We start from the raw sequence: 12,992 nt of genomic DNA on the forward strand, positions 1-12,992 counted from the left end.
TTCACAATTAATGTGATCACCGAATTCTTCTGAACAGATGTCCATAACACTGTGAAACGATCGTTGGAGTGATCCCTGTGGCAAACAAGTCGCTCAATTTATTATTACTTCCTGATCTCCCCCCCCCCCCCCCTAAAAAAACCAAAGCATATTACTTTATCGCTGACAGGTTTACTCTCCCTGCCAATTACGTGCGTGCTTGTTACCAGTTATCACCGATCAATTTTCCTTCTTTCGTTTTCAACCGGAAATATGCATGACTTAGTTTCCTGTTAACGACCATTAGAATAAAAAGTGGCTATTCTGACAGTGTGGTGTCTGTTTCTTTATTTGTTTGTTTTTCGGTTGGTTGGTTACTTCTTATGTTAACCAATAGACGCGTCTAACTTTTTCACGTCACCATTTATATTTGTATATTAAGACATTCGTCGAGTGACAAGCTTTATGTAAAAGAACTGAAGACGTGGAGCAAGTTTAAAAAAAACAAAATTTCCGAAATTGGGGAACCAAGAGTTCAAGATACATAATGTCGTAAGTAGTATTTTTGTTCGATTAAACGTTGTTGTTGAAATTTTGCATCTTTGCAAGCCGCATTATATTGTGATTAATATAAGTCTCCGAGGAGAACGGAGATCGACCAGAGAAGGACAATGAAGGACAGTACAGAGAGGGTGAGAACAGTATTTTCAGGGCAGAATTTTTTTTTCTAATTTTCATTACTCATCCAACAGGCGAACCCAATTACAGGATGGGGTACCCACTGCCCAACGGAGCAATGAGGAGTAAAGTGCCTTGCTCAAGGGCACAACACCGTGCTGGAGTCTCGAACTCACCATCCTCTGACAGTGAGTTCGGTACCCTTACCACTGCCCCACGGTGCCTCCAATTTGAGTGAAGGAAAGCGTAATCTCGCCACAATAGGCTGATTGACAGTAGACAGAACAAACGGGTTGAACTTCAGCGTTTTCATGCCAAGTAGAGCGTAGGCCAACATAATTAGTACAGAATAAATAAAACATTGATGATTTTTATGCAAAAGTAAAACATATTGGCTATTCATTTTCTTCTCGTACAACCCTAGTCCAAACCTCGCAGTTCAACTCCGTTGCACATATCACATGCCATTATTCAACGTTCCACTGATAATAATACTCCCTTGAACGTTTCTGTATGTGCTCTCAGGAATAGTCTTCTGATCAACAACAATGACGCCTTAATACACGTGCACCGTCAAGGCGAGACGAAGAAAAATTTCCTGATCCCTTGTCTAAATTTACTGCCACAATTACTGACTAAATCGAACATAATAAACCGCTTTAACTGCTATGCACAGACATGCAACTTTACGATACTTTAGCAATAAATCACACCAAACGCTGACATACCAGGAGATTTTGACCAGTTCACGACATATATATGCACGAGTGTTGAGAGTTGTTTATCATGCCAGAAACGGATTTTGCTCAAGCCTAGAGCTCGCTCGTGTGCCAGCTGTGCTAATCGCGAATATACCACGATACTTTTCACTCTACCAATCAGATAGCTGTATTTGCACAATCAATTTACTCAACTGACATGATACAATTTCCATTATATTACCATGCCCTGGCTGTCGCATTTTGATTGGTCGAGCTGAACCACGTGACTGACCACAAATACACAGTAATGGTCTGTTTACATGCTTGAGGAAAGCCAAATTAACGGGCGAGGCTTGTTAATTTTTGGCTTTCTCTCGCCCTTGCCCATAAATAAACGTTAATGGTCAGCGCGTCGTCCGTTATATCTATAATGCCACACAGTTTGCTTCTTCCTCGCTGTCTTGTTACAAATTTATAAACAAGTATTTTTACCGTATGTCTCATCATTTTGCAGGTCCTTGATTTATCAGTACTTGTGGGCTGTTACTACATTCAGTCTGATACACTGTCATCCAGGTAAGGTACCATTCGGGCACTGAAACATGAAATTCTCTATAAACTGCATGTGTAGGTGATGAGTTTGGCATGCCTTAGTAACGATATAGATACATTCATTTTATTGTAACAATTTAATGTCCATTTGCATGATCAGTTAAACTGAGTACGATTTCTGGGTTAAAAAGTTAGGTAACTCCTTCAAAGCTGTGGTTTTGGTTAAGTGTGGCTACAGCAAGGTGTTGGCAATAAAGCTGTATTTTTGAACATGTTTAAACAAAATGCATCTCTGTTGATATACAGTCATGGCAGGATGAAATGAGTAAGTCTAGGAAATTAGACCTGTATGCCACATTTAAAAAAGAATTGATCTTGGAGCCATACTTATGTTGTATAGAAAAATCGGTTTTTAAAAGTCTTATGTAAATTCAGGACTTCCTCACATACTTTGAAAATTGAAATTGGCCGCTGGAACAAGACTCATAGAGGCAATAGAATTTGTAAGATGTGCAAGTTAAACCACGTTGAGAATGAATTCCACTTTTACTTGTATGCCCTCTGTATAATGTATTGCGATCTAAATATATTGCCAAGTATTACTTTAACCCACCTGTTGTATATAAGTTGGGAATCCTGCCGCCTTAAAAAATGTTGAAACTTTGAGGAAATTAAGTCGATATATATTCTATGCAACAAAGCTCAGGGAAGAATCTGTCGGAAACTTGCCAGTATAAATTTATTTCTTTATTGTATATATCTACTTGTTTTGATGGTTTATTTTGTACTGTATACTAGCGATCTGTTTCCATATTGTGTGACATTTTGCATATTTTGGCCGGGGGCCACGAATACTGAAATAAACAATCAATCAGATCAGTTAAGCTGACAGCACAATAGCACAGCCGTCTCAATAACATCCAATCACCGTACAGAGATTGTAGAGAACTTATTGATTTTTTTTTGCAATTTATAGTTTGTACTGATCCTGTCCGAGTTTCGTAAAATACCGGAACATGTACTAACAAGCTACGATCGATGAGTGCAAACAGAATATCTGTTCTAAACATGAGTAAAGGTTAAAGGTTTCCTCAGGCGACGCGACGTAATGTGTACTAGAGGCAAGATGAAGTCTTACATTTTCAGATTTTCGAGACACATAGAATTTCATCCGTTAATTTTTGTCTGTAATGTCTTTATCATATGAAACCTTGCAACCCTTATTACATGCCTCGATGTGAGTGCAAATCAATGCACTGATTTCAATAGGAATATCCAGGGATTTAGCGGGCGTGTGAACGATGTACTGACCGGTTTCCATAGTTACCCGGTCCGATGAAGCCCTTCGACCTTTTCGATGTCAAAGTAGACGCTTAACGCTAGATGAAAAATATCCATGCGCGCAGTGCTATTTTGACTTTCGTTAAAATCTGTTTGATAGTGGTCGATAATGGTAAAATTGTTTGAGAATGCCCTGCATGTAACTAAATGTCATATAGCGTTTAGTGTGATGAGGCATGTAATAAAATCATTATTGCCTGAATACATGGGTTTATGTGCCCTTGCAGCAGGAGACAATTTGCCCTCCTGGCGTCGGGCAAATTGTCACCTGCTCTCGGGCACATAAACCCATGTATTCAGGCAATAATATATAATGATGCCTACATCCCCTAGCACAGAAGCCATTGCTCAAATCCTCTCAGCTGCATACGTTGGATATGAGAAGTGTATTAAAATATAATTCTCGGTTGTAACAATGGCCAAGAGTCAGTGTTTTCATGGTAAAACTTAGTCAGGGCAATCACGAGTTTGTTTGAACAAAGTTCCATCCATGAAATCTCAATCGGAAAATTAGCATTTCCCCTTTACTTTTCAAATAATAATTCCTCAGTTACTTAAACTAGCTTTGTGGGATAGCAACCTTTTAGGTCAATCTCCTCAATCAAGAAAGTAGTGGACCACATTTCGTAGCCGGTAGCGGACGTTTGACGGTGTATTGTGTACCTCAACACAAGCGACTACCATATGCAATATCGGTAACATGAGAAAAACCGTGGACGAGTAAACCTAGTAGGGTATACTAATCTCGGGGAAAACTGATATGACAGTTAAGACCTCTCAGGTGCCCCGGACTTCGAAGGTGTCCCCATACTAAATGTCTAGTAAGATAGGCGGATATACTGTATTCTGACAATATCTAACGTATAATGGACGCTTTGTAGTTACATGGACATTTTCGAATTAATATTAGCTGTTATTTAATACTTCAAGTTGGAAAACATATACAAAATTAGAGCTGGGGACAGATTTAGATTTAGCAATGGCGAGGGCAAGTGTCTATATAAGAACATACCTACTTTATAAAATGACGCATTAATTTAATGTTATATCGACATTTTGAAGTCATAATAACCACTGCTCTTAAACACGTGAATGAATATGAAAAAGACAGGAATAGGGCTCGAGGCAGAATTATGGGGGGTCTACTTTTTCCAAAGTATGTTTTTTCGAAAATATACCTTCCATATAAAGATATGATATTGAAGTCATGCAAAGTTTTGAAGTCATACTAGTTGAAGCTATTTAATTCTTCAAGTTATGTTTAAAAAATACTCAACATTAGATCTCTAAAAGGTTGTTAAGGGGGAACTGGTGTTTTGAAGTACATATCGTAAAATTGAAAGAAAGGTTTGAAGTAATATCGAAGTTTTGAATCATATTGATTTTTTCATTAAAGACTTCAAGTTGGATATAAATGTACAAGAACGGAACAGAATTAACAAAGGCTGCAGGGCTAATGTTTTTCTTCAAGAATATAGCTCAAATGCACAGGGATGATTTTAAATTTATAGTATATACTAATGTTTAGCACTTCAAACAACACAAAATCATACCTTGGAACAGAACTAACAAGGTTAGTAAATTGTGTTTTTCCAAAACATACATTGCTTATAGAGGGAAGCTTGTCAGTTAATAAGTACAACTTCCAACAGAATTATCCGGGGGCACTTTTGAGGTCATAGGGGCACTTTTGGAGTCAAAGATATCATTCATTTCAATATATATTGGACAAAATAGTGGACGTGGACTATAATGCCATTTATAACTGACAGTCGCGCAGTCGTAGACGGGGCGACTCCTCTCTTTTAAAGTCGCTATGAAGCTTTATCCTTTCGATAATTTTATTGGTGGAGAATGCACCATATTTACTGTAAAGTATATTGTTATTCTTAAATGAAGGGATTACTTGCTATAGTGGCAGAGGAAACCTCTGTGTAACGCAGTGTAGTGATACATTTTTTTGCACTTCACCGATTTCGTGAAAGGACTCCATAGCCCTCTAGTAATATATTTGTTTTATTTATTTTTACGGGATAAGCACACTTTGCCGACTAGTCGGCCACCCACCCATCAAGCCCAATAACATAAGCTTATCAGTTGGTAACATGTCGTTGAATCGAGTAGATTCAAAGCCAGTGGCCATGGCCAAGTACGTGTCGCCAAAAACCTGTATCCATGTGAGATCTACATAAAGCAGAGTGACGTAAATCATTGTTATGGCAACATAATTTTTTTCAATTGTCATTTTTCTTCACAGACGTTGGTACTGGCTGGTTCACAGTATTATCACCAGCAAATCTTACCAAGGACATGTGCGAGAATCAGACTGACATCGTCTTCGAACTTGAGCTCTGTATGATCAGCGGTGATGATGAAGCTCAAGTGACGAAAGTAACACTGTACTACACTGATCATGAGAATTTTGAGCAGAAGACCATATCATCTTCTGGAGCTGAAGTGAGACTCAATGACACAGTGGTGCCGGGAGAGAAAACGTTAATTAGAGGGGAAACTCCATTGGAGGGAGATTTGGCAAATTGTGGTTCGTACACACACCTTTGTGCTGTAGTAACAGCTGTGGATGATGCACGCTTTGAAGACGACGATTCCTGCATACGAATTGACGGTGGGACAGAAAGCACTGCAAATTGCCGTGGTACGTCATTTTGACTAAGTGCACTCTAGCTTATAATGAATTAGAAAACAAGCTTGCAAGGGCCAAACCGATAAATTCGGAAACTGGAGCAATTTAAAGAAAATTATACAATGCTAAATCACCATAAGCAAACAGTTGAAATGGGACGACGACGGTATAACAACAGCAACAATGATAACAATAACAATAACTAGAGCTTTAGATCAGCGATATGTTTGGTTTTGAGATATCTACACTTAGTGTCCTTTGTCTGTACATGTTCTAAAAGCCAATACTATACGGAACTGCTATGTATTGCAAAAGAAGGGGTCTACAGTTATTACGTGAAAGTTGCTCGCAGAAAATATCGGAGTAAATTTTGCTCTCACAGTGGTTCCTATCTAGCGAAGTATTAATTGTCAACCGCATCAAGTACCTTTAACAATGTGTCCTTCTTTTGTTCAGATATTGCGCTGGAGAAATTGATATTGAAACGTCCCAACCCTGAAAGAAGTGGTTTCGAATATGGTAGAGCAACCAAGGCGGTCTTCGACGTGCAATTTTCAATTATAGAGGGCTCTGTGAAACCGTCACGAATAGAGCTCTTCTTCAGTGATGTAAACCGTAACATAGAGTCTACGAGAGGTAAAGGTTACGATGGAAATGCACCGGACGGAAAAACTACCCTTGTGTCCTCTGGTAGTTTCAGCGACATCACTACTTCAGTGACACTAGACGCCGATAAGTGCGAGCAATACACAAGATTGTGCGCGGAAATAGAAGTGGAGGATAGTGTACACGCTAACAATGTGGTTTGTGCGATTTTCGGAGCGGGTCCGGACAAAGCCGGGGTAAAACCATCTTGTAGTGCAGGTAAGATTGCATCAACAAACAAACAGGGACACAGCTTTGAGTATTGTGAAAGGTATTAAGTGTTCTCTCCCAAGTCCATCGTTTAACAGGAGTAGCCTTCATGTTAACATAATGTTTTTCATATGCTTCAATAATCCCTACGTACATCTATCAATCTATCATTCCATCTATCTATCTATCTATCTATCTATCTATCTATCTATCTATCTATCTATCAATCCATCTATCTATCTATCTATCTATCTATCTATCTATCTATCTATCTATCTATCTATCTATCTAGTCATCCATTCACGGCATCTCTCTCTCTCTCTCTCTCTCTCTCTCTCTCTCTCTCTCTCTCTCTCTCTCTCTCTCTCTCTCTCTCTCTCTCTCTCTCTCTCTCTCCAGATTGAGAGAGAGAGAGAGAGAGAGAGAGAGAGAGAGAGAAACTTTTATGAAAACAAAAGCCTTTCGTGATTGATTTCTTTGAGGGCAGGCTATATATTCGCATTAATCGCCATTATTGCCATAATCACATTAGACACGGCAAACTTTTCTAGTACAGAGTGAAAGAAGTTGAGCAGTACCGATTGAAAATTTTGTACTTACCAGCACTGTCCTACATTTGGATAAAGCCGGTTATATTGTGATTTAAAACAAAGCTTCAAGACAACCACTAACAGCTCTGACAAAAAAATTCCAGAATCCCTACAAACCGATGACTGTTACAATAAAGCATCAAGGCCTTACATGCTAAGATCGAACATGTCCGTGTTATTTTGATTTTTGGTGCCAAAAACCCAGTTATTTTGACACTTTCAACGTGCCTTGAATTGTCATCTTTGTGTTTTTCATTCTCCCGTTTTAGCTAAAGTTCTGACCATGAGCGCAATGACTATTCTTTCTGCCCTCTTCATTGGTTTTGATTTCTGTCGGGAGTAACTTGAAGGTAAGAGATCTTTTATGCTGTCTAGTTATAGAAGCTCGTACGTTTTTCCATATTTTGTAGCATTTTCAGTCTGACCGTAAAATACAGTTCCTTGCCAGCAAGCTACACCCTAGACTGAAAGATCCGTCGTTAGAGAGTGTTCTCTACGCTTTCCCCTGGAGTGCACGTAGAAAGCGCCCTCGACCAACGGATCCGTCAATCAAACTACACTCGAAGTCACATCGAAATTCCGGGGGGTTACTCTTGATATTTTCATATGGGGATGTGCCACAGCCGTCAGACACGTAGTGTTACTGCGTATGTGACGGCTGTTGTGTTGACTTAATCAATTAATCTGCTTATACGGACAGCTGATTTGCCAGTTGGCAAAGTTTGCGGAGCAATTACAGAGGTGTATACACAAGTTGGAGAGTAGATAAGGACTTGTAGGTAATACACAAATCAGGCAGACGGTATTGAGTCGAAGTCTTTATTTGAAATACTGCAGTCAAAATTAATAAAATTACTTGTAATAATAAAGAAAGCAGTCAGACGGTTTGGAGTTGAAATCTGTATTTGAAATATCACATTAATAAAATCAAATAAAGTAAACCAAAGCACAAAAAATCCATCCCTTCCCATCCCTCCCGCACCCCAAGGGACTTACTGCTTTACTCTGTGATAATAGCAATGATTTACCCCTTCCCGGCCCATAATAGATTCAAGCAAACTTTGACTCTTGTTCTCTGCCCGGCCAAATATTTTATGTCGTGCAAAGTTTGCTTTCATCTATTGTGGGCCGGTGAGGAGAATATTGTTTAATTACTTTCAGTGATGCAATCGTCTTTCAAAGCAGGTATCACGATAATGTTTGATCTTACTTTTTCCGATCGAAGTGTACATAAAGACACGTCAAAATTTGTGAAAGAATTGCAGAGTTTCCGTTTAGATTTGGCATTTGGTATTTCACGATGTCAGTGATTTATCTTGTTTGTGTTTTTCAGGAGTACCAGAGGTGTAACCAGTCATAGAACACGACTGATGCTTGGAGAGTGGGTGGACAGAAATGTCATGTTTTAATGTGTGACTCAAACGCGAACATATTATACACGAGACAAGAACCATATACGAAAAACAATTCAAATATATACTCACAGCTAACTGATCAGATATTTGATATTTGGTTTGTAGATGCATTCTTTGTAAAATATGTGTGGATTTATTTTAGTGTTATATGCATAGTTTGTATCGTTGCCATTTTATCCAAAATTTTATCAACAAGTCAATTTCTGAAAAAGCACTTATCACTCTGCTTAGAATGCTTTCCTTTTAGACAGTTTCGTCCAACATTGTTGGGACACGTGAATTATTTTGTACTATCATGTCTTATTATTTTGCCGTATATCTTCTCTCAACTTCTCACGTTGCCTTAGGCGCGAACTCTGCTTTCTTCACTAAATTTACTATTCAACCTAGGAAGTTCTTTTTCTGATTTATTCAATTCGTACCCAATAATGTGATAGCCATCCAAAACACAATACGTTTAATGTTCCCTTGTTAAGGTTATAGAATGCGCCTCGGGGACAGATATATGGACTCTCAAATTTTCACAATTCTTTTCTGATTTGCCTCTTGTGTCGGTTCATTTTAAAGCTCTTGGAGTGGGAAAAATTTTCACAATCTTAGATTTTCGAAAATAGAACACTTTATTTTTCTCTATTGGGTAAGGGGCCATGATGAATTTCAAATACCGGTAAATGTTACGTAATTTGTTCCTCTTGTTCCAAACTTTTCAGGGTGATTTTGTTTTTGATTTCGTAAGAGAATGATTTTGCTATTTCTTGAGGAAAGTTTGAGCAAAATTTTAAGTATCTCACTTTCGAGACGCATACTACTTGAAATGTATGAGTAGCTAGGCTTCTAACATAAAGGTTTGATTGCCGTCGAGGTTGACCAAATAAATCAAATAAACATGTCAATGTAGTTGTTGTTGTTGTTGGTTTGAGCACAGTCCCTCTAGAGGGACTGTGGTTTGAGAAAATAATAGAGGGCGTACTTACCATTCATAGCGTCACAATGTTGTGCCATCGTCTGTGAGTAACCTCTCACATTCATCATCGAACGCCCAGAGACAGCTGTTATCACAAACTGCTATACGATAAAGTGCAAAATAACTCAAAGCGAGTGCAATTATTTGACTTTTTCACAACCTTATCTGTTACATTTCATTATTTTCATTGTCTACTCCGTGCGTATTTTGAGATAGACTCCATCGCATTCTACCCTAAAAACTTTAATCGAGCAAGCTTTAAGCAATCATCTAACAACTGACTAATAATAACCAGGGTTCATCGTACAAAGTTTAGTGATAGCGAAACAAAAATACCTGAAGTTTATCGCTGTCTGATATTCAATATGGCCGCCATCCCTCCGTTAGCTTTATGGACCTTAAAAGGTTCATTTTCGATATTCCAAATAACGTGAAAGCAAAATGTTTCAGGCTCAAGTATGACTAAACACAAACATCATATTAGCAAAGGATTGTAAGTATTTCATAGTTTGAATATCAGGTCACGAGGTGCGTTCTATCTTCGGAGTTTTCATTTCAAATGTTTATAATTGCCACAGTTGAGATCAACATCATTAAACGATAAAAACTCTCTTGCAATTCTTCAGTTTCATGCATCAACCTGTATGAATAATGCCACATACGCTGGTGACCACCAACCGAAAGATATATGCTCTATTGTCATAATTGTGTGAGTTAACGCTTTGAGTGCTGTAATTTTTCGCCGCCAAATTTTAGTGCAACATTTTACCAACTTTATGAAATTTTTTTGTACTTTTTTAATGATTTTAGATAAAATGGAAATCACATGTCGTTGGCTACAATTTTTTATTAAGATTTTGGTAAAAATATAAAAAATAACTGGGGTATTTTTTATTAAAGGTGACTTAAATTTACTTTGATATTCAAAGAGTTAATGAGTTACGTATAATGTATATTACACATCTCAAGGGGAAATCCGAATTGTTCCTGCAGATACAAAAGGATGAGATATAGCTCTTTATACTTACCATCTCGTTTCTTCTCATTTTGTTTTGTGTCGAGCTATATCGAGCTCCGACTCCAAAATTCTGGAACCCCATCTTCTTATGTAAACTAATGGTTGGGCGCTTTAAATAAAAATTTTTGTTTGCCGTCCGCGTGCTGATTGGTTTTCAGAGAAAATTAAGAAAACAAACACAATGTTAACACCACTACAAATAAAAATATAATTGTTCAAAAGAAACCAAATAAAGCTAACACACTTGAGTTTCTTGTGTGTTTGTTTTTTTCTCTGGCTGGCTGGTAGGTTTTTTCAAAAATCCAAGGACGGCAAACAAAGAATTCCCTTTTAATGGCCTTAATAGAAAAGAAAACGCCAGTAGTAGTGCGGGGGATTCCTTCATGTTTAGATCGAATATGTCCGTTTTGTTTTTTGTGTGTCAGAAAACGGTTATGTTGACACTTATGAACTGGGTTCCTAAGGTAGTTCGCAGCTCGAAATTTTTTCACACGCAAACTTTCAACCATTCTCTTTCCAAATCAAGAATAGAACTGGGGCGGGGGGCACGCTGCAAGCGTTGGTACTAGAGAAACAGATTATGCAATATAAATTCAAAATTGTCACGATCCCTGAGTTATCTTTATAGAGGACAAATAAGTTCCCGATTTTTCACAAAACTAAGACGGCGGACTCCATAAGTTTCAAAATGCCCCCCCCCCCCCCCCCGACACAAGTGGTAGGCCAAAATAATACTGTAAAAGTTTGAGAGTCCGAATATCGATCTGTGTCCCTGGGGAGCATTCTACCTTAAAAATCGACCTCAAATCGGATACTTCAAAGTTAGCTGTTAGGACATCATCTTCCGCGTATAATTGATGTGAAATTATAACGAAGATAATTGCATACACTGTACAACTGTAACACTGTCAGTTGAAGCCATCAGAACTCTTGAGATTTCTGGTACAAGACATAAATAACCATGTCATCTAAATTTTTGAAAGGAATCGGGTTGCCTTAGGGATGACCCGCACACAGTCGATAAAATGGGAGTCCCTAGTGTCATGTTGATTTGTGAAGTTATTCAGTTTTGGTTTGATATTCTCAGGCCTTGTCGCTGAGACAGACAAATAATGTTCAAACGTAATAAAATGAGTGTATTAGTTAATGTCGAATCTTTTGCCTTGAGTGAACGTTATAGAAAAAAAGCCGCGACGTATACTTTCAATTTGCCTTGATTTGAAATAATCATGGACTGGCATCTTTCGATTTATAAACTTAGCTCTGTCCTCAGGCTGAAAGTCTCTTGACGTTCTTTTGTACTCCCAATGTGCCCTTCGATTTACTTTCCTTTTTTTTGTTTGTTTGTTTTTTTGTTGCTGAAGTTACCCCGCCAACTAGCGGAGCTGCAGTTCTGACAATTAGCGCAATGACTGTTGTTTCTGCCTTCTTCACTGGTTTTGGTTTCTGTCGAAAATAAAGTACCAGTCTGCCATGGAGGTAAGAGATTCTTCATGATGTATAGTTACAGGAACTGTAACATTTTTTAGATAATTTGTAACACTTTCAGTCTGACTATAAATACAGTTTCTTGCCAGCAAACTGCACCCCAGATAGTCTGGTTCCCTGACCCATTTCCCCGGTAGAGGGCGTGGGGAAATATACGCCCTCTACCGGGGAAATTGGTCAGGGAACCAGACTACACCCCAGCTAGACTGAAAGATACTTCGCTAGAGGGCGCTCTGTACGCTACCCCTGGAACGTAGAGAGCGCTCTCGAACTGTCCATCTGTCAGTTTCACTACACCCGGAATCACATCGACATTTCAAGTGTTCACCTTGTTTGTGCCGTCAAATGTATGTAATGTCGAAACCTCTTTCCTGGCATTTTAGAGTTGACAAGAGTCATTTGTCATCTGTAGCATTGCACACAGTAAGCGAGCATTGTGTTTGCAAGGCTAATACTCAGTATTTCAACGCGTACACTTTACGCAGAAAAGTTTGGTTCGTAGAACAAAAATGGTGAAAATATTACAAAAAGATACAGCTTTTTTTATTTATGCAGGATTATGAAGCATTGTTATCTATTTGCGCGTTTTGGGCTTTGCTGATTCGTAGAAAAATAACGCAGATTGAAAAATTCAGCCGTTTGAGTGTTTGCGGTTAACGGATCGGGAGCGCCCCCAAACAACCGAATCCTTTATTCTCAGCAAATACCACAGAATGGCAAAATGTACCTGCGTAGAAGGGGTTGACTATCACGAATTATTCTCAGGG

General features: G+C 38.5%; 1 protein-coding gene across 2 annotated transcripts in view; it reads left to right on the forward strand.

The window, feature by feature from the left end:
- Positions 1–8,761, forward strand: part of LOC139124469 (uncharacterized) — a 45,837-nt gene extending 37,076 nt beyond the window's left edge. Inside the window, exons 2-6 of one of the 2 annotated variants that reach the window (XM_070690608.1) lie at positions 422–531; positions 1,873–1,934; positions 5,509–5,907; positions 6,352–6,759; positions 7,610–7,691. In XM_070690608.1, coding sequence (XP_070546709.1) covers positions 527–531; positions 1,873–1,934; positions 5,509–5,907; positions 6,352–6,759; positions 7,610–7,683 — 948 coding nt within the window. In that variant the 5' untranslated portion in view covers positions 422–526 and the 3' untranslated portion in view covers positions 7,684–7,691. Of the gene's footprint in view, positions 1–421; positions 532–1,872; positions 1,935–5,508; positions 5,908–6,351; positions 6,760–7,609; positions 7,692–8,673 lie in introns of those variants that run through there. The other variant, XM_070690607.1, reaches the window with a different exon arrangement.
- The last annotated feature ends 4,231 nt before the right edge of the window (positions 8,762–12,992 follow it).

Source organism: Ptychodera flava, assembly GCF_041260155.1.
Source record: "Ptychodera flava strain L36383 chromosome 23 unlocalized genomic scaffold, AS_Pfla_20210202 Scaffold_24__1_contigs__length_23054250_pilon, whole genome shotgun sequence".
In the NCBI taxonomy this organism is placed as follows: Eukaryota; Metazoa; Hemichordata; class Enteropneusta; family Ptychoderidae; genus Ptychodera; species Ptychodera flava.